Source organism: Ictalurus punctatus, chromosome 29 (assembly GCF_001660625.3).
Source record: "Ictalurus punctatus breed USDA103 chromosome 29, Coco_2.0, whole genome shotgun sequence".
Classification (NCBI taxonomy): domain Eukaryota; kingdom Metazoa; phylum Chordata; class Actinopteri; order Siluriformes; family Ictaluridae; genus Ictalurus; species Ictalurus punctatus.
The window spans coordinates 14,708,201-14,731,125 of record NC_030444.2 but is presented as its reverse complement, the minus strand read 5'-3'; the positions used below and the strand labels follow the sequence as shown (position 1 = coordinate 14,731,125).

Below are 22,925 nucleotides of genomic sequence, written 5' to 3'. Positions count from 1 at the left end.
TGGGATGATGGATGGATGGATGGATGGATGGAGGAGCGTGTCTCTTGTGTTTTGTCGTTTAGACTGTGATCACAAGAAGGTGCAAGAATTTGCTGCCGTTTGAGTACACGCATACTCAGCTCTAACAGATACACAGATAGATAGGGAGAGAGAGAGAGAGAGAGAGAGAGAGAGAGAGAGAGATAGAGAGATCCATCATTATCTTGTCAGTAAAACCTCATCATTGTGTCTCTGCTCCACTGGTCCTGGCTTGATAATCTGTTCTATATGGAGTGGAAATAACATTTTCCCGCATACCCTGGACGCCTATAAAAGTCCATCTTGATTGAAAAGCCGGCGCAGATTGAGCACAGAGAGTCTGCTGCGATGAAACATCCACCCCATCTACACACCACCCTCGAGTAAAGATCATCCATTTCCGTATAATAACATAAACCGTGCTCGTAAAACCCCAGTGTTTAAACGGGGAACGCTCCCGGTAGTCAGATTTGGGTTAGGCACATGCTTAAAGGGTTGAGTTTCTGGGCTCCTTCATTCAGGTTATGCAGAAGTCCACCCCTCTGTGCTTATATTTAACCCAAAGGCCACGGTGGGGTTTGTCAGCAGAGTCTAGACCACGCCTTACGAGCCCTCTAAAATCAGGGATATAAAATGTGGAACGAAGATGACAACGAGGCTTTATTCTTTACAGTACGTGTGCCGAGTTCCGATACATCCCTTCATCAAATGGAGCAATAACATGAAGCGTAAGCCGGTAGAGCATCTCAGTAATAAGCCTCAAGACATCCACCCACTCCAAGTTGCATTAAAGTAAAAACAATACATCTTCAGCAAGGATTCCGGCAAATCCCGGGTTTCTCGGAAATAAGGCAACAAGTGAGCATGGAAAGATTTCGGATTAGGAAGGTCAGGAGGACCTGCAGTCCTGACATTTCCGTTCTTGCTCATTCACTCCTACGTTCCTTATTACAGTGTGCGGAGATGGGGGGCGCCGTCTGAGTTCTTATCTGTCAAAAACAAACAAAAAAAAAAGACAAAAGGTCTCCTTACGTCAATCCATGAACATGAAAGCATGAAAGGCACTGTCAAGGCACTTCAGGTGCTTCTCGCTGCTGCCTTCCTGCCATGCTTTCATGTTCAGGGACTGACGTAGGTCTCTCTCTCTCTCTCTAAATTGATCTGATACTTTTTTTTTACTTGATTTTTTTTTTTTTTTTTTTTTTTTTTTTTTTTTAAATCACTTCCCACCACATACATGATTAATTAACACAGAAATAAAAAAAATATAAATCACTCAGCAGGAAATCATCATCATCATCCGTTCATAAAACATGATAAGAAACCCTTAAAAATGGAACGGTCCCAGGATAGAACCCTGAGGAACAACGTGCTCTCGATTTCTGGATTTTGACTGGTCAGAAAGTGGCTTCCTTTCTTTTCTTTTTTTCTTCTTTCCTTTTTTTTTTTCTTTTCTTTGTTTCTTTCATGTATTTTTTTTTTTCTTTCCTTTGTTAAATTTTTTCCACAACCGCTGTGGTATAAGAGGAATAAAAGACTTGAAACAGGATGTGCTGCTTTAGAAAAATACAACAACAACAACAACAACAACAACAAAAACCTAGTTCGGGATGGTGGGTTAATCTGCAATCCAGCTTAAAATAAAAACACACATTTTCGCTTCATGCCATGTTTTGGCGCTCGCACACGTATCTCACACCGTTACAATTCAAAATCTTCCCACTCAAACTCGAGTCTCTCTTCCTCACTAGAAGAGAGGATAAACGCTGTGAATGAGGATTAGCTTAGCTTAACGCCACCTCTTTAATTAAAATCAGCAGTGTGACGAGCGACGATCGCTAGTGACTCTGTCCGAAGGGAGGAGAGCATGCAGTGTCCTTAGTGTCGCAGATTAGCATCATGAGTAAACAAACATGCTAACCTGATCAATAGAAATGTCACCATCGGGCTTTCGCAATGTTCCTGGCACAAGCGTCGTGCCAAATGTTCAAAGAATAGAGCTGTATGTGTGTGTGTGTGTGTGTGTGTGTGTGTGTGTGTGTGTGTGTCTGCAGTGTGTGAGCTTCCACGTTTTCTTTCATTCTGAATACCTGGCTAATCTCACATGTCCTACAGAAACAGGCGATGATTGTTAATTCCTGCTCTTACGCGTCATGCGAATATTTCATATTCCACATGCATGGTTTAAAGCCAGCGCTCTCAAAAACCTTGAGTGAATGCGGAATTAATGCGTAACGTTATTACGAATAAAACGCTTTTGTTAATTATTATAACTATAGTGTTATTAATGTTGCAGAGTTATTAATGAGCGTTCAATATCATTCTTCAGCTCATGATGTTAGCAGTGGACATATCGTGTCATGGTAATGAACGTTTAAGGTCTAATGCGGCTATAACGTTATAATATTATGTTAATGAGCCTGTGGTTTTATTCATGAGCGGCCGAAAATATTCATGAATCTATAATGTTATGTTAATAAGCCTTCAGCATCGTTCATAATAGTAAGTAAATGAAGCTATTATATTATTCATATGCCTATAAACTTATTCACGAGCCTATATTGTTATTAACGGGCGTCTAATGTCATGATAACGAGCGTTTAAAGTCATTAATGAAGCTATGGCATTTGGTTAAGGAGTCCTCAGTTTTATTAATGAGCGTAAACAAGCTTATAATGTTATTAATCAGTCTTTAATGCAGCCAATCAGCATTTCGATTATGATATTGTGTTAACGAGACTTTAATGTTACGCTAATAAGCCTATAGTTAATGGACGTTAGCTCTAGCTAATGCTACATGTTTATCTCATATCAATTGGGGCATTTCGGCCATGTTTTTCCACATTCCTGGCCATTTTTATAAAAAATATATATACTATTCTCATTACTCAGTACTTCGTCATTAAGATTCATCAACAGGAAGAAGAACATTTAGAAAATGTCCCAGTCATCACTCGTCTCCATATCAATTTACGCTCGAGGCCGTGTATTAAACGTCCTGCAGTATAAAGTAAACACACTGTACTCTAAATGTTAGGCGCGAAAACAATCATGTGGTACTACCATAACAAAGAAGTGGGAAGTTTCAACGCTGGTTTGTTGTATTAAAAGGACTTAAATAGGTCAGTAAAGCCTGCTTGTCTTGTCGAGGCTTGTGTTTGTCACTTCACATTAGCCGTGACGGGTGTGTGGGGATCAGCAGAAGGGCTTTCTCTCTCTCTCTCTCGTTTTTTTTTTTTTTTGTTTTCTTTTTCCTTCAGCATATTTTGAACTACAGAGGAAGAAAGTTAAGATTAAAGCGGCGGAGCTTTCATGCCACGAGCAGAAGATCAAACTCAGCTGGAAGGGTGTGGGTATGAGATGAAGGTTAGGTTATGAACAGCTGGAGCTTGAATATGACAGAGAAAGAAACGTTTCCCGCTGGCACTTTGCTCTCCGTCCTTCAGAACACGGAAAAAAACGCTAGAAATAATACATAAGGAGGGCGCACGGTGGATCAGTGGTGAGCACGATCGCCTCACGCCTCCGGGGGTCGGGGGTTCGATTCACGCCGCGGCCCTGTGTGTACGTTCTGGGTTTCCTCCGGGTTCTCCGGTTTCCTCCCCAGTCCAAAGACATGCACGGTAGTCTGATTAGCATGTCCAGAGTGTCCGTAGTGTAAGAACGTGTATGCAGGGTGCACCCTGCCTTGTACCCGATGCTCTCTGGGATAGTCTCCACTTTCCCGCGACCCTGCAGGATAAGCGCTATAGAAAATGGAATGGATGGATAATACATAAGTAGATACGCATACGGACAGACTCGCAGGGCTCTGAAATATTTAGATTAGTACGTTTTTGCTTGAGTTAATCATAAGGCAATAAATCTGAGAGAAATTTCAAAGAAAAGCACACCAGTACAGATTTAGAGTGGAGCGCAAACGTTGGCGTATACCCTTAGGATATAAAGAATTTATAGAACGAGATATTTCGCACGAAAAGCTTCTGTTCTAAGTGTTTTTCATCTTCGGGTTTTGGGTTGTCGCCTTGCTTTTGTAACGTGTTGCACGTTTTTGGGAAGCGTGCGAGGGGTGTGCGAACATTTGCACTTGACTGTGTAAGAGCTGCGTATTATTTGTGCACCCATGATGCTAATTTCGTGTACTGCATACACACACACACACACACACACACACACACACACACACACGGAGCCAATAACCAGAGATTATTAGATTATAGAGATAATGATGAGGATAATATGTGCAAAACTCAAGTGAAAATTCCAGAAAAAAAGAAAAAGAAAAGAAAAAAAAAAAAAAACCGATGAGGGACGGACGACGAGCCGGTACGGCACCTCGAGGACTTCGGGTTTATTATTCACGAGCTAGAATACTTAACGAGGCGACGCTGTAGTTCTCAAGGGTGCAGAGACACAGGATATGACTTTAATATGAAGAGCTGCCGAGTCAGTCTCGATGAAATGAGAACTATGCTTTCAGTAAAAACACTGAGGAAATTCCAAAATAAAATAAAGCGTGTAGCACACGCTGAAACGGAGAGAAATATCGGTTAACTATAGCGGAGGACACAAAGTATAAAGGGATGTTTAAACATCATGGAAAAGATGGAACTAAGACTAAATCGGCGGCTGTGGATCAGGTGGAGGAGAGGGTTGTTGACTAATCGTAGGGTTGGCGGTCCGATTCCCGGCCCACATGGCTCCATGTGACTCCACGTGACTCCACATGACTCCACATGGCTCCATGTGACTCCACGTGACTCCACATGACTCCACGTGACTCCACGTGACTCCACGTGACTCCACATGACTCCACGTGACTCCACGTGACTCCACGTGACTCCACGTGACTCCACATGACTCCACATGACTCCATGTGACTCCACGTGACTCCACGTGACTCCACATGACTCCATGTGACTCCACGTGACTCCACGTGACTCCACGTGACTCCACGTGACTCCACGTGACTCCATGTGACTCCACGTGACTCCATGTGACTCCACGTGACTCCACGTGACTCCACGTGACTCCACGTGACTCCATGTGACTCCACGTGACTCCACGTGACTCCACGTGACTCCACGTGACTCCACATGACTCCACATGACTCCACGTGACTCCACATGACTCCATATGACTCCATGTGGCTCCACGTGACTCCACATGCCGAAGTGTCGTTGGGCAAGACACTAAACCCCAAATTGCTCCCGATGGCAAGTTAGCACCTTGCATGGCATCTCTGCTACCGCTGGTGTGTGTGTGTGTGTGAATGGGTGAATGAGACAAAGTGTAAAGCGCTTTGGATAAAAGCTCTATATAAGTGCGCTATTTACCATTTAAATCACGTGCATAATGTATTATTCTCCAAATATTCACAAAAACATACCAAACAATATAAATCCCTGTCCTCGAGGCTCAACCTTTATGGATTCCTCATAAACAGGAAGGGCGGAAAGTTCCAATCACGCACACCGAGCCGCTCTCGCTGGACAGGAAAATGAAATAATAGCCCCAAGCCGAGCGCCGCCGACATCACCACCTCACCCACACGCTGCAATCACCGTCTGATTACACGAAGCATTAAGGAGCTAATGCAGCTCAATAGGCTGTCTGGAGAACGCAGCTAAATGATGGGGGTCTGAGGAAAGAAGGGAGCGTGGAGCGTGACGTGCTCGACTTCGCCGTCTGCGTGTTCGTCTCCAGACTGAGACTCTCGACCAAAACGCAGATCAAACGTTCAAATAATGTGCTGCACCGATGCGTCGTGGCGTGTTGTAGACGCTCGGACACGGCGGTGGAAAAATCAGTCAGGAGCACAGAAATCCAAAATGGCCTCCGGGGAAAACTGCGCTCTTTTACTTAAATGACGTTGACGTTCAAAGAGCGTTCGACATTTTTAACCAAAGCAAAGCGAGCTCTTTTGAAGCTGCAGCTCTTCCAGCTCTCGCTCTTTCATCACAGCCTTTGTTCTGAGCTTAACGTGAACTCACAGCTCGGGTTTAAAGCGGGTCAGAAAGGACACTCTCCGTGTTGTGCTGTTAGAGGAAAATAATCAACCGAGCACTCCCAGCTGCTTTCTTTCTACTTTCTTAAGGAATTTGACACTGGAACAGGCACAGTGGCCATGCATCCTTCACACACACACACACACACACACACACACACACACACTCTCTCTCTCTCTTGCTGAGTGTATGTGTAAAGCTTGCTGATGCAGGGCTGTGAATATGTTTCTGTCATATAAAGGGGAAATTAACAGCTTTTTAACTTCACTTAACTGAAAGCTTTTATCTCCTGACATTTACCCGACTCACCTCTCTCTCCCTCTTTCTCTCTCTCTCCCTTTTTCTCTTTATGCGTCATTCTTTTTTTCCGTTTCTTCATTTCTCCCTTCTCACTGGCCTGCACTCGACGAGATTCCCCTACATGAGTCTGAGAGCCAAAGTGTTCGACCCGGTCACACCCAGAGGGACCTTCCCAACGTCCCCAGTCACGACCCCCGAAGCTCGGCCAGCTCCTGCCACATGTCCACCTTTTACCTCAGTTTCAATCCGCAAGCGTTTTCAGCAGCTCGAGCAAATCCACTGACATTTAGCTGATGCTTTTTCCTGAGATGATTTAAATCTGCGTCTCGCCTGAAAATGCTGAACTATTGTTTAAATTATAAACAGCCATAAATCAAACTGACTGCATACATTTACCAGAGGACAGAGATGGAGGATCAGGAGGATGAGGAGGATCAAGAGGAGGAGGACGAGGAGGATCAGGAGGAGGAAGAAGATCAGGAGAAAGAAGATCAGGACTAAGAGGATCAGGAGGAGGAAGATCAGGAGGACGATCAGGATGAGGAGGAGCATCAGGAGGAGGAGGATCAGGGGCAGGAAGTTCACGTGGAAAAGGATCATGAGGAGGATCAGGGGGTAGAGGACCAGGAGGAGGAGGATCAGGAGGATCAGAAGGAAAAGGATCAGGAGGAGGAGGAAGAGGAGGATCAGGAGGAGGAGGATCAGGAAGAGGAAGAGGAGGAGTGTCAAAAAAGCAACAGTGGGCCAAACCAAGAATCCCTTTTTCCACCAGAAAGTCAGGTATGGCATGGAAGAGTTTAAGATACATATAAACATTTCATCTGGAATCTGCAATCAGAAGGAGTTCATCATGTAAACACAGCCAGTGAAACTCCACTAGAAGATGCCAACCACAAGCAATAGTTTGCCTAAAACTCAACATTAAGCATGTAACAATGCTCAAAGCCATCATCTTATAAGACTACACGGCTACTCATGCAATGAGGGCGTCCTTCAAGCATTCCTAGCTATAGGTAAGGTTCCAGCTTTTGGCTCAATAGTATAGCCGTACTGTACGGGGAATAGGGTGGATGGTGCTTTCCTCCAAGCGTGTTATGCTGTCCTATAATGTTGCAACAGCAGCAGCTTGAAACAATGCATTGGGCTGGCTTCAAATGTCTCAGAGGAAGCACGTGTTAGCACGTGGTTGGTACTTGGCTGAGCTGGCTGGTGGGTGGGAATTGGCAGGCGGTCAAATTGTTTAGAAAATTGGGGGAAACAGGTTCCTAGCTTCCTCATACCCTTCCAGGGTTCTTCCAGGGTTCCTCAGCTTCCTAAAAGGGGTTCAATTTGGGAAATCAGGTGTAGGCATCTACTTTAAACCTTTCAGAGTTCGCCCAACCTTTACGGGTTCGAAAATTTCTAAGACCGTAGCTGTTAGGGCAACTGTAGACAAAAACATATCTAATTCCCATTCACGAGTCCCTGGTTTTCACGATTCCTACCAAAAAAATATCCAACATTACTCTCGTTTTCTGACTAATGTACAATTTTTAGGTTGTCATTCACTGACAATTCAGTCCAAAAACCACTTTATACCAAACCGATGCCGAGGTGATTCTGTATACGACGCTTTATTTGATCTATCTGTACGTTTTCTCAAGTCTAGCTTATAGACCTTCAAAAGTCTGGAGAGACCTTGTTTACTTTTTTCTTTTTCTTTTTAAGCAAGTAATTAATGTCTGACTTCCAACAACCCCAAGCACACCACAAAGGTGTAGACGAGCTAATTGGAGAAGAAGGAGGCAGTCTGACTCTCTTGGTAATGAAATTGCCTGGCCAGAACGCTGACCTTAACCCGATCGATCTGCTCTGAAAAGATCGAAACCATACAGAAATATTTCCAACCGGCTCTAGGAACCTTTCCAGAATGCTTTCCGAGGAGCGACCTGAGAAGGTGATGGTTTTGTATGACGACAGTGTTCGCAGTACTTCTAGATGCTAAATAAGGGTTTGGATAAACCTCTGCGTAAAAGAAAAGTTTCTTAAGCTTTCTTAATTTCACGGCTTGAGCTAATCCTGACGGTATACTTGCTCTGGTTCAGAGATATGAGCACAACAATCCCCAATTACAGCAGCATGTGGTGGAGTGGGTCCACAGAGACTAGAAAGAAAGATGGAGTTGTAGCAGATTCGACAGATGTTAAGCCCGCTGTCAAATTTCCCCCAACAATGCAGAGCTAGCAAACACTCCCGGGCACCTGAGGGAATTGTCGTCAGGAGAGCCGGCCTGTTTGTTGAGACGTTATGAGAAATAAAAACTCGGTGGGATTGGAAGTATGGCACATATCATGCTTACAGTTTGTTCCTCAGGAGAATATTTCTACAAATAACCCTAGCACGGTGTTTTCCTATTAGACGAGATTCCAAAGCATCCAAAGAACCTTCAGAGGAACCGTTTTTCTGAGAGCGTACGAGTGGAGCGCATGCACGAGAGACGCAGGACAGACTATGAGACTGAGGAAATCTTTCAGAAGCGTCCATATAAACGCTTGTTATTTAGATTAACGACTCCTCTTTCACGGTTTCACAGACCATTTGAGAGAAGAACTCTCCATGGAGTTTCTCTTACCTTACCAAAGTTGAATATTTTCCTTAATACTTCCTATCATAATTTATTTTTTTATTTTTTTATCCCTTTATAGTTACATTGTATGTTTTGGAACATTGAGACAAGTTCTCACGTACGTTATAGCGTTTATAAACCATCGTTCCCTCACCAGCCTCTTTTTATTTCTCTCATGAAGTCGATAATAAAAAAAAATACACAAATAAATAAATAAATAAATAAATAAATAACGCAGCTTGTCTGTAAAGAATCTGTCGTTTCTTATTTCCTGAAGGTGTCCGAAAATGTCACGTTACCTCTGAATGTTGACACTGGAGACTCCTTCCATAACCCTAACGCTCTCCTCACAGAGAACGTCGACCGTACAAGTCGCTCTTGAATGAGCTGTTGCTATAGAAACAATAATGCCTATTCGAACATAGACCTGTTCTAGGACATGAATCGACACCGTGTGACCAATTCCACAGCGCTGTGGCGTAAAAGCAGTTTTCCGGGGTTTTCAACATTCAGAATCCATTCCTTCTAGGACAAACCGGAGTGCTGGTCAATAAAGTGAACATTAAGCCAATGACGATTTTAAGAGTAGATGTTTATGAAGCGATAACCGCCCGAGGCATTAGAGTGGAGGAGGAGAGAAAGAGAGAGAGAGAGAGAGAGAGAGAGAGAAAAATAATAATAAAACGCCTCACTTAGAGCTCCTCGAAACAAAGTCAATCTCATTACTTCAGAACCGAAGCCATTAAAATCAATTCGCTCTGAACAGGGTCGTTTAGTCGAGCCGGGAAGATGGCCGACCCCTCGCTTTGTTTATCAGTGTGTTTACTTTGTGCAGCTACATGGTTAGGAGCAATCCATTTCCGCCGACACTCATTAAACTGAAAAACTGACAAGTCCCGAGTGAACCTACAGAAACCAGAACAGTTACTGCATCGAAGGACACTGCGGAGTCGATACGCTCCCGATTAACATGCGGTTTCGCAAAAAGAGCACACGTCGTGGGCGATTTACAGAGAATGACTGCGTGAATTATGCTACGTGCGTAGATGGGGTGAGTTCCTATGTCTCAGAGAGTCAAACTTAAATGAGCGTAACTGTGCGCCCAATATAACGAAATAAAGATGTGCTAAAAATAATCTGAGATACTGAAACATAATAAATCCTCTCGCTATTAAAAGTGAGTGAGCGGTAGCGTGTTGGAAGAAAGAGAAGAAACAGACTGCTGCAAATTTAATACCTGCTTGTCACTGGTATGAATTTGTCCAAGCGAGCACTCGTCCTTTCAGTAGGGGTTGGAGTAGTTGAAATTAGATTAACCCTCACGGACACTGGGACGCCATGTGAAAATGACATTGCTTTCACACTTACTCGTGAGGTCGCGTGCAATACGCCATCGTGCTGTCGTGCTCCAGAACACTTGTAGCTGCGAGTCGCTAGCATTAGCATTTAGCCCGTTTGGTTTTTTTTTTTTGTACGGGTGACCCGTAAACGAGGACAGGAACGCTCGTCAAACCGAAGTGGGGATTGTAAACGAACCTAGCTGCTGAATCATTAAGCTCGTTAAGCTCACGTTTTGATTAAGTTTACATCAGCTACGCGCGCACGTGCTCCGAGTTGGACAGCAGCGGAGATACTTCCTGAATCGTCGAATAGCGAAGTCACCCCCGATAAACAACACGCAACAATCCCGTTCTTATTTTGATCTTCAGAAGATGTTCATGACGAACAAGGACAAGGAAATTAAGACGCACCGGAGATTTACAACATAAGCAAAACAAGGAAACGCACATTAACGAGATACGAGACGACGCAGACATTTAAATGGTCCAACTCGACAGCCATCGTGACAGTTAGAATCTATCGTCCTGAGCCTAGAACCCCAGAGCATCGTTTTCAGTGAACGGATATGCGTCGGAAGAACACCTACGCGCCTGGTGTAGGGTCAGGTCTACGGTACAAAACTAATGTCCGAAGGTTCGAGATTACACGGCGTGGAGAAGATGTCTAGACTCCGTCTTCTTCCCGTTCTCAGCATGAAAACACAGTGAATGTAAATCTTACCTGCGTGACCAGCGGCTCCAGCAGCCTCTCCACAGTCAGGGTGCGGATCTCCAGACTCTTAGGGTCCCATTTCAGCAGGATGGGGGACGTAGCGCTCGTCATGATTGCTGTGAATAATAATAATAATAATAAAAACAGATGTAAGATGGAAAACGTGTATAACATCCCCCTCCCCCTCCCCGGTGTAGCAATAACTGCACCTAAACTTTAAATAAAACAGGGTGTTCACTCACTCACACCTGATCGTCTTCCCATTGATTGAAAACACCTGACTCTAATTTCACCTTCATATCAACTGCTAATCCTGGAGGTGCACATACTTTTGCCGCTCACAGACTTGGACTTGTGTGAAAATCTGATGAAGTTTCAGGTCATATTTATGCGGATATATAGAAAATTCTAAAGGGTTCACAAACTTACAAGCACCACTGGAAAGTAAAAGTTTGTGTTTGTGTGTGTGCGTGTGTGCGTGTGTGCGTGTGTGCGTGTGTGCGTGTGTGTGTGTGTGTGTTGGATGCAGAATGATCAATAGCAAAATAAATTGCACAGAGGGACAGGACACACCATAAACTCGTTTGTGTCTCGCTCAGTTTTTCTCTCACACCCTGAGTCTTTGCACTACACACACACACACACACACACACACACACACACACACACACACACACACACACACACACACACACACGGCACACCATGACAAATGAACATTCCATCCAGCCCACTAGCAGTCCTTTGTAACATTCCAACACAATCAGTGACAGCTCCAGACAATGCAGTGATGAAGTCAGGCGACGGAGTGTAAAATACCGCACGGCCTCCGGAGAACACACACACACACACACACACACACGCGCGCGCACACACACACACACACACACACGCGCGCACACACACGCACAGTGCAGCACAACTCCTCATATAATCAATAATTGCATCTATGGTGCTGTGATGAGAAAGAAACGCAGATATACAGATAGAAAATTGAGTAAGAAGGGAAAAAAATGGAAATGAAAGAAAGAAAGCAAGAAGGATGAAAAAGGATGAAAAAATGAAAGACAGCGAAAGGAAAGAACATTAAAAAGACAGAAACAGTTCAGTTCACGCTGATTATGACTAGAAAGAAAGAAATAAACAGTACAGTAGATAGACGGATGGATGGATAGATAGATAGATAGATAGAAATAAAGAAAGAAATAAACAGTACAGTAGATAGATAGATGGATGGATAGATAAGAGTCCATCCGGAAATCATTCACAGCGCTTCACTTTCCCACATTTTGCTGTGGTATACTTGTGCTGGGAATACTGTCCAGATGCACTGTAGTTATAGATAGATAGATAGATAGATAGATAGATAGATAGATAGAAAGAGATAGATAGATAGAGAGAGAGAAAGAGAGTTAGATAGAGTACCGCAGAGTAGATAGATAGATAGATAGATAGATAGATAGATAGATAGATAGATAGATTGATAGAGTACAGCAGAGTAGATAGATAGATAGACAGAACTGAAGAAAAGAAAGAAAAAGTAGGGTGGATGGATGGATGGATGGATGGATATAGAGCGATGTAGAAAGAAAGAAAGAAAGAAAGAATGAATAACAGAGGAAATGGATAATGAGAGAAACAGTAATGGAAGAAAGAAAGAAATGAAAGGATGAAAGAGGTGTAAACACTGGAGATGTTTGAAAGGATCCAGTTTGGAAAAGCATGAATGCCCATGGCACAGTGACTTAGTGTCTCGGTGGCACAGTGTCTCAGCATCTCGGACGTGTCTCAGTGTCTCTGTGGTGTCTCAGTGTCTCAGTGTCTCAGCATCTCGGACGTGTCTCAGTGTCTCAGTGGTGTCTCAGTGTCTCAGTGTCTCAGCATCTCGGACGTGTCTCAGTGTCTCAGTGGTGTCTCAGTGTCTCAGTGTCTCAGCATCTCGGACGTGTCTCAGTGTCTCAGTGGTGTCTCAGTGTCTCAGTGTCTCAGCATCTCGGACGTGTCTCAGTGTCTCTGTGGTGTCTCAGTGTCTCAGTGTCTCAGCATCTCGGACGTGTCTCAGTGTCTCAGTGGTGTCTCAGTGTCTCAGTGTCTCAGTGTCTCAGCATCTCGGACGTGTCTCAGTGTCTCTGTGGTGTCTCAGTGTCTCAGTGTCTCAGCATCTCGGACGTGTCTCAGTGTCTCAGTGTCTCTGTGGTGTCTCAGTGTCTCAGTGTCTCAGCATCTCGGACGTGTCTCAGTGTCTCAGTGGTGTCTCAGTGTCTCAGTGTCTCAGCATCTCGGACGTGTCTCAGTGTCTCTGTGGTGTCTCAGTGTCTCTGTGTCTCAGCATCTCGGTGGCGTCTCAGTGTCTCAGCATCTCGGACGTGTCTCAGTGTCTCTGTGGTGTCTCAGTGTCTCAGTGTCTCAGCATCTCGGACGTGTCTCAGTGTCTCAGTGTCTCAGTGGTGTCTCAGTGTCTCAGCATCTCGGACGTGTCTCAGTGTCTCTGTGGTGTCTCAGTGTCTCAGTGTCTCAGCATCTCAGACGTGTCTCAGTGTCTCAGCATCTCGGACGTGTCTCAGTGTCTCTGTGGTGTCTCAGTGTCTCAGTGTCTCAGCATCTCGGACGTGTCTCAGTGTCTCAGTGGTGTCTCAGTGTCTCAGTGTCTCAGCATCTCGGTGGCGTCTCAGTGTGAACTGAATGCTGTACTGAAATCATCTGCAGCTCATTCGTTGTAGCAGCGTGTGGAATGACCATAACTAAAAGTAATAAGTGACTCATCTATACCCACTAGAACACAGTTCCTTCTTCCTAGTCTTTTCTTCCTGCTCCTAAACCTCCTAAACTTCTCCCTCCATCTTCATCAGACTCCACAGCACACAACACATCTGAAGTTTAAGCGCATTAAAGAGCGAGGAGAAATTTCTCTGCATTGGTTATTTTCGTTAAAGTATGAACCTCCTCCAGCAGCAGGCTGGTTTCTCGGGTTTGGGATCGCGGCAGAATGAAGAACCGAACGCAGCAGACAATCAAATTATTCTCATCTGTAATTACTGCTGGCTCAAACCAATGAAAAGTCTGACTCGATTATTTCTCTGGGAAAAATGAGTCATCAGCAGCCAGCGGGAGAAAATTATATAGGATTTATTGGTAAATACCGGATTTTTACGAAATCCAGTATTGTGAGCTAGCGAGACATACTGTAGCTCCACCCACTGGGAGCAACAGGTAATGTTCTAGTAATGAATAGTGCTGTTAAAGGAAAATAATCAACCACAGAGTGGTGTGGTGAAGCAGAGTTACTGTTACCACCTGAAGAACAGCAAGAACTGCGTGTTTTATTCCTCTTATACCACAGCGATCTCCCAACACTTACAACATATGCTTATTAAAGAACAAGTGGTACTTTTATCTGTTTATAGTTACAATAAATGTTCTGTAACGTCCACGAATCAAGTTCGTTCCCATTATCACTTACATTATAGCAGCTATAGTCGTTCACTTAATTTCTCTCAAAGTTCATAAGAAAAAATAAACATTGTCGTCATGTTACTTAGTAACCATAAAGTGTACGTGAACTCATACAGATAAACAACAACAGATAAAAAATACCGGGGAAAACAGCGACTCATTTCAGACATGAATTTGTACAAACGTGAGGCGGGAATGTACAAATGTAGATTGTTGAAAGATGAGGCGGGAATGTGGAAACGTGAGGCGGGAATGTGGAAACGTGAGGCAGAATGTGGAAAGGTGAGGCAGAATGTAGAAACGTGAGGCGGAATGTGGACAGGTGAGGCGGGAATGTGAAATGGTGAGGGAGAATGTGGAAACGTGAGGCAGGAATGTGGAAACGTGAGGCGGGAATGTGGAAACGTGAGGCAGAATGTAGAAACGTGAGGCGGAATGTGGAAAGGTGAGGCGGAATGTGGAAACGTGAGGCGGAATGTAGAAACGTGAGGCGGGAATGTGGAAACGTGAGGCGGGAATGTGGAAACGTGAGGCGGGAATGTGGAAACGTGAGGCGGAATGTAGAAACGTGAGGCGGGAATGTGGAAACGTGAGGCGGGAATGTGGAAACGTGAGGCGGGAATGTGGAAAGGTGAGGCGGGAATGTGGAAAGGTGAGGCGGGAATGTGGAAAGGTGAGGCGGAATGTGGAAAGGTGAGGCGGAATGTGGAAACGTGAGGCGGGAGTGTGGAAAGGTGAGGCGGGAATGTCGAAACGTGAAGGGGTAATGTGGAAAGGTGAGGCGGGAGTGTGAAAAGGTGAGGCGGGAGTGTGAAAAGGTGAGGCGGGAATGTGGAAAGGTGAGGCGGGAATGTGGAAAGGTGAGGCGGGAATGTGGAAAGGTGAGGCGGGAATGTGGAAAGGTGAGTTGGGAATGTGGAAAGGTGAGGCGGGAATGTGGAAAGGTGAGGCGGGAATGTGGAAAGGTGAGGCGGGAATGTGGAAAGGTGAGTTGGGAATGTGGAAAGGTGAGGCGGGAATGTGGAAAGGTGAGGCGGAATGTGGAAAGGTGAGGCGGAATGTGGAAACGTGAGGCGGGAGTGTGGAAAGGTGAGGCGGGAATGTGGAAAGGTGAGGTGGGAGTGTGAAAAGGTGAGGCGGGAATGTGGAAAGGTGAGGCGGGAATGTGGAAAGGTGAGGCGGGAATGTGGAAAGGTGAGGCGGGAATGTGGAAAGGTGAGGCGGGAATGTGGAAAGGTGAGGCGGGAATGTGGAAACGTGAGGTGGGAATGTGGAAACGTGATTTTCATGCACGGTTTCCGCCTTATTAAACATAGCTGTTTCTTTTTCTAATTATATCGGCAGTGTGAATTCCAACACATGATCACGTGCGTTGCCCTGACAACGGGGTAATAAGTGTGATGGAGGTCCTCCAAAAGAAAAAACATATAACAACAGAGCTGTGGAGACGGTACAGTGGTGTTAGAGAGGAGAAGCTCGGCTCCAGTCTCCACTGTTCCGTTTATATTGTCAAACAGATGAAAATGGCGGGAATGATGTCATGGGTCACACCCTCACTCAGCTCCTTTCTGGCATTTTGGGAAGCTTTCGGGAAACAGAAAGCACTGATGTGGCTGAAACATTGAACCGGAATTTTCCAAATGATCCATGATCCCCGTTAGTGCGGACTCGGCGTGAAACTGCAGCACGAAGCACAATCACACATCAGCGCTCCTCCTCTGTTTTTATTCCCTCTCTCCAGGATCTGTCTGTTGTTTTTGTCATCTGGTGTCCTCTCTTTCATCCCCCCGTCCCCTAACCCGTATCCCGAACCACAAACACACTCCGAGGGGAGAAAGCTGATGGGCTGAGTGTTCTCCCCTCACCCACCCTATTGTTTAATCTCTCTCTCCATCTTTCTCTCCACTATTCCCTCTCTGTCATTGTTCTGTTCAGCTGCTGTCTGTCTGCCCATCTGTCTGTCTGCCCATCTGTCTGTCTGCCCATCTGTCCCCCAGTCACTTTTTTCACTCAGCAGCCGATGGAAATCTTCGAAAGCACTTCCTGTATAACTTGTAGACGTTCCACTCTGCTTTTCCTCACACCTTCCTGTTCCCTCACCCCTGTCTCTGTCTCTGGATTGTTTGGGAATGTGATTAGTATTCCCCTCCTGACGCTGTAATACGACGTTTCACTGAAATTCGCATTACTGATCTCTGACCTCATCACTTCACACCTCAGCACGCTTAGTGGCCTTACATCCATAGTCCTCCAACAATGACCTGAACACAGAGTTCCACATTACTCCGAAAGTCTGAACTGTCAGATCTGTATGTCTTCAGGTTAGCATGCCAAAAAATGAAGGAAGGCAGACAAAAAGACAGACAGACAGACAGATATATAGATAGATACATAGATAGATAGATAGATGGATATCTCAATAGAAATAAAAGAAACAGTACAGTAGATAGATAGATAGATAGATAGAAGGAAAGAAAGAAAGAAAGAAAGAAAGAGTAGATAGATAGTTATATGGATGGATCGATAGAAATAAAGAAAGAAACAGTACAGTAGAATAGATAGATAGATAGATAGATAGATAGATAGATAGATAGATAGATAGAAACAGTAGAGTAGATAGATAGATATAGAGAGGCATATAAATAAAGAAAGAAAAACAGAGAAATGGATAATGAGGGAAACAGTAATGAATGAAAGAAAGAAATGAAAGGATGAAAGAGAGAGAGGTGTAAACACTGGAGATGTTTGAAAGGATCCAGACTGGAAAAGCATGCACAGATAGACAGATAGATAGATAGATAGATAGATAGATAGATGGATAGATGGATAGATATATAGATGGATAGATGGATAGATAGATAGATAGATAGATAGATAGATGGATAGATAGATAGATAGATAGATAGATAGATATTCAGTTGCAATCAAAATGATTCAAATGATTCATTGCAAATCATGTTTATTGTGGAAATGTACAGACTTTCAGCTGTTTGCGATGAACAAATCAAACAAAAGCAATTTAAACTGTTCCCCAAATTCAACTGAAAATGCAACTTATAATGATTTCTCCAGTTTCGAAATTATTCACCCCTTAATAACTCAACATCACAAATATGCAAAGCAGGTGTTTTTTTCTCGAGCACACCTGATGCGACTAATCAAGGGCTTCATTAGCTGCACCAGGTGTGCTTGAGAAGGCAGGTTGTGAAAAACCCTCGAGTGACTGTAAAAGACCTGCAGCGAGACTCGGTGTAACAGACGCTGAGGTTTCAGTGAGCACGGTAAGGCGTGTACTAAACGCAGAAGGTTTCCGTGCCAGAACTCCAAGACGTTCAGCACTACTGACCAAAAAGCACAAAAAAAGTCGCTCAGAATCATATAAACAATCCACAGAAGTTTTGGGATTGTGTTCTGTGGAGCAATGAAACAAAACTGGAACTTTCCGGCACGATGGATCAGCGGTACGTCTGGAGGAAGAAGGATGCAGAAAGAAGACTCTGTCCACAGTCGAGCATGGTGGAGGCTCGGTGATGCTCTGCGGCTGCTTTATATCCTCTGGCACTGGAAACCTGCGGCGTGTGGAAGGTGAGATGGATTCATTGAGGTATCAGGAAATCCTCGGAGAAAACGTCATGCCGTCTGTGAGGAAGCTGAAGCTTGGGCGTCATTCCAACAGGACAATGATCCCAAACATACCTCAAATTCCAGCAAGGCTTGGTTGCAGAAGAAGTCCTGGAAGATTCTACAGATCCGTCACAGTCACCTGACTCGAACCCCATAGAAAATCTCTGGTGGGATTCGAAGAAGGCGGTTGCAGCAAACCCAAGAATATTACGGAACTGGAGGCCGTCGCTCATGAGGAACGTGAGAAGATTCCTCAAGAACGCTACCAGAAGATCTGCATCTCGTCTGCAGCAGGTCATAACAGCATAAGGAGCTCTACTATGTACTAAAGATGCTCGCCATGAAGGGGTTGAATCATTCTGAGACTGGAGAAATCATTATTTCTATCAGTTGGGCCCTTGAGCAAGGCCCTTAACCCTCTCTGCTCCAGGGGCGCCGTATCATGGCTGACCCTGCGCTCTGACCCCGACCTCCTGGCATGCCGGGGTATCCGAAGAAAAGAATTTCACTGAGCTGTAATGTATATGTGATCAACAAAGACTTAAACGGACAGAAACGATGTTGTGTCGCTCTTTAATTAATAAAGTTGTGCCGTAACTGTCAGCACGTAACTGTGTGGAAGGGGAATAAAACAGCGTGTTTGTGGTTAGAGGAACTCCACTGCTGATTGGTTTACCACTGAGTGGTTTACTCCTCATTACACTGTTTCTCCTGCTCAGAGTTCTGGACTCTGCCAGTTATTCCAAGCTGTTTGTGTTAGTGTGCGGAGCTCTGACCTGGAGACACCATGGTGACCGGGGACCGACTGACTAAACAACCAGCGCACACACACTCACACACACACACTTACTTCCAGAGGGAAGAAAGTCACTATATAATACGCTGCAGCAGGGCCAGTTGGCACAGAAACGGCTTATTGGTGCTAGGAAACATATGACAAGTGGGTGGGCGAGATGCAGCAGTCTGCAGCACCATTTACCCCTCTGAACTTCTCAAAAATATACTTTTTTTATTTAAATCTAAGAAAATATCCATCAGCGCACCAACAAGTTCATTTGCACGAGGATTTTTTGCTGGATTTTGGTCGTAAACGAGTAACAGGGTTGAGTTTGAAGCATGACAACGTTATGGACAATCCAGTCATTTCCTTCAAATTGTTGGGTTTCTTAATTCCTAATCTACTTTCAGTCTATATTGTGCGTGACACGGGTGTACGTCAAACGTAACCTCAGTCAGTATCGCGATACAGCGAAAATACCTAGAAACAAAAGGATGAGGGAATATCTTTAGATAATTTAGATTGTAGATTTTAAATGTTTAATGATTGTATTTGAAGCTAAAGTGTAGATACAGACGGGGCTGTTTCTGGCCATTTTGGTAAGATTCCTATTGGTTCCCTCCTCCCGCACCCCGTCATACGGGAAAGCATGGACGTTTCCGGACATTGACACCTCTATCTCTCTTCCTAACGGTGGCGCCTGCAATCACCAGGGATACCAGATAATCACATGCAATCATAAAGCGTTACCTGATTGAAGACTGGAAATAAAACTAAACTAACTCATTATTATTAATATTATTAATAAGAAGAATAAGAAGTAGAAGAACAATAAAAGATGTTGTACTCTCCAGGGGTGTTAGCGGGACTGTTAATCATCTGGAGCTGAACCCAGATTCTTCTCCATCAAAAAAACTTTTAAAAACGTCCTTCTAAATGTGCTTAAAGAATGTGAAACTGGAGAAGGAAGGGGTTTGGGATTTGATTTACGATTTAATCTACACATGAATAATCCAACCAATCAAATATCTCCAACCGGCATCATATCAGAGACCTACTACCATTATTACTAGACCTACATGATGGACAATTCTCCAAACCCATAGTACAACGGCAATCTCATGAAAGAGAGTTGAAATCTACTCAAAGTGACGGAGTAAACGTTCCTAATCTTGTTAGGTTTTAAAAACCTCGCTGATGGACCTACTTGATATGAACCACGATTCCCACCTCAATGGTACAGGCAGTAAAACAGCTCTCCAGCTCGACGTTCTCACCTCAGCTAGGAGCCTAAAGTTCGGCTTTATGGAAGCTGTAGTAACTTAGCTTAACTTAATGTATGACACGATCAGACAAAACGTTGGATTTACCATAAAATTCGCCTCGGGTGGACCACCAGAGCGATTTTTGGAAAACGTTTGAAAAGTGTCGACGGAGAGCGTTTTAAAACGAAAACGCGGTTGCAGATCTACCCAGACTCATGCAGATGGACGACGAGAAACCGCAGGAGTGCAAACTCCTCTGTCCCGAAGATGTCGGAGAACGTGCTTGGCTGTTGAAACTGGAGACTCCTTCCATAAATGTTAATCAAACATCTCCTTACTTTAACAAAACGTCACTTTTTAATTTTTTTCACACGGAGTCCCTGCGAATGACGTGTTGCTATAGAAATGGTAACGTATCGATAAGAATGAGCGCATTGACATAAAGCTGGTTGTCGAATTTGAGAATTCAACCACGCTGCGGTGGACATAAATATAAACACGACAACGGTCAAGTATACAGAACGAACAATAGCAGGACGTATTGTAGTGTTTATTTTCTTGTTACTTGGCAACTACAAATAAATAAATGAACAGGAATCTGAAATCTGCTCTACTGATCCGTCCAGGATTCCGAGAGGTTGACTTCTGTTTCACGTCCGCTCCGTCGGTGTCACGTCTCCAGATCAAAACGTGAACAAGAATCGAGTGTGGAATTTGCGTAAAGAGGGAATCTGCGGAATTGTTTTTCTCGCTTCCTTCCTCTTAGTAACTGTACACGTGTAGCTAATGAGGAATACAAGCTCTCTCTATCTCTCCATTCTCCTGCTTGTTTATCCTCTGGTGCCGTGTAACACAACCAAGTCCAAAAAAAAAAAAAAAAAAAAGTTTCAGCTGCTAAATCCGGTCTGCGGCGTGTCACATCGTCCGGATTCCTTCTCCGAGCTCCAGTTACTACAGCACACAGCCGTGAAAATCCCGTGTGGGAAAGGAGGGAGGAGAGAGCTGCTGTAACGGGACACCGAGGACGTAGTAGACATGTAGGACTGAGAGATATTTGGAGTAAAAAATATATATATTAGAGGGTGGTAATTGCACACACACACACACACACACACACACACACACACGTTATTCCAACATGAAATACTTTGTTGCTTATTTTGTTTCCAGAGGAACTCAATCTTAATACTAGATCTCGTCCTGTTACTCCTCCAAGAAACTTCCGAGATAGAGCTAGGTAAATTGTGAGTAGCCGTGGACAGGAAACAGAGTTATAGATGCAGCAGCAGCAGCAGCAGCATCACCTCCAGGATCAACACAAATTGATGTGTAGTAGACAAAGGCGCGCGGGATATCGGAGGCAGCGCGTGCAACCCGGATACGCATTACCGCATCATGCATAACGGCATCACATCTTCCCGTTTTATTTATTTATTTATTTATTTTTTTCTCCCTTAATTATTGAATCCGAAAATGCAGTCGGGTGTGATGCATGCATGTTTATCTTAGGTTAGCATGCATGCTAACAGGCTAACTTGTCAGGAGACTGAGGATGGAGAGAGAGAGAGAGAGGGATGGAGAGAGAGAGGGGGGGGGATGGAGATGGAGGGATGGAGCTTGCACAAGACGGAGCATCACTAAATCCAAAAATGGTCCATTTGTTTGTTTGGGGGTTGTTGTTGTTTTGCATTGTGCACAGTACGCGCGCGCACATAATAATAATAATAATAATAATAATAATAATAATAATAATACAAGAAACACCGATTGTCCAACCCAGAGTAATAAAGAGAGAGAGAGAGAGAGAGAGAGAGAGAGAGAGAGAGAGAGAGAGAGAAGCACGCGCCCCACGCCTAGCTCCTAGAGGATCCTTTACCTTCCGAGATGAGATGAGCGCGCGCGCGGTTATTCCTTCAGAAATAGGAGAGGAGAGAAAGAAATAAAGAAGACAGAATAAAACACTCCTCCTCGGAATAGCAGCACGCCGATGTCCGAGCGCCGGAAACTCTGAATAAAATCCTCCTCCTGCGGGCTGCGGTGCTGCTGCTCTGGAAAAACCGAATCCACGCCGTTTCTCGTTGAGGTTCTGAGGGAGGAAACGCTCTGCTCGTGCCTCCGGTGCCGCTCCCTGCCAAATAATGACACCCTTCTCCAGAAAAGCAGGTGCCGAGAGCGCGTGCACGGTGCGCGTTCACGCTCGGGAAACTGATCCACCACTAAGGCCGTGGGGGGGGGGGTATGGGGGGGGGGGTGTTACGCATGCGTAGTGCGGCATCACACCGAGCGCAGCCTAGTGTGAGCCGGGAGCGACATCAGTCCTGCCAAATAGTGAGAGAGAGAGAGAGAGAGAGAGAGAGAGAGAGAGAACTGGTGTTGTTTTCTGGGGAAATAATAATAATAATAATAATAATAATAATAATAATAATAATAATAATAAGTGCGTCCTCCTAAAGTCGCTTTACATATGATACATGCCACCAGATATCAACTGAAACATTTACAAATTTTTTAAATAATTTGTTTATAATTTTTTTAAAAGAAAATCGGGGGTCTTTAAAAAATTTCCAAAAGTGTAAAGTTTAAATTATTATTTACAACTAATAAACGAAACATTAAAACGAGCAGCAACACAAACACCAACAATCTAATAAACACACCGACGTTCAAAGATTTAACAAAAGCATTTCTAATACAAAAATAAGTCAAATAAAATGTAACAAACTAAAACCGCTAACGCTGAGACGTATGAGATGGTTTGAATGAAAATATCTACATGTGACCCAATTTTATTGATTTATTTTATTTTATTATTGTTATTGTTG

At 44.2% G+C, this 22,925-nt stretch overlaps 1 protein-coding gene across 1 annotated transcript in view; it reads right to left on the bottom strand.

Annotated features, from left to right (window-relative positions):
- The window catches only part of ctnna2 (catenin (cadherin-associated protein), alpha 2), a 291,101-nt gene extending 268,807 nt beyond the window's left edge, over positions 1-22,294 (bottom strand). Inside the window, exons 1-2 of the mRNA XM_017460858.3 lie at positions 21,980-22,294; positions 10,993-11,099 (exon numbers count right to left, since the gene is read on the bottom strand). Coding sequence (XP_017316347.1) covers positions 10,993-11,094 — 102 coding nt within the window. The 5' untranslated portion in view covers positions 11,095-11,099; positions 21,980-22,294. The remainder of the gene's footprint in view (positions 1-10,992; positions 11,100-21,979) is intronic.
- Between the last annotated feature and the right edge of the window lie 631 nt (positions 22,295-22,925).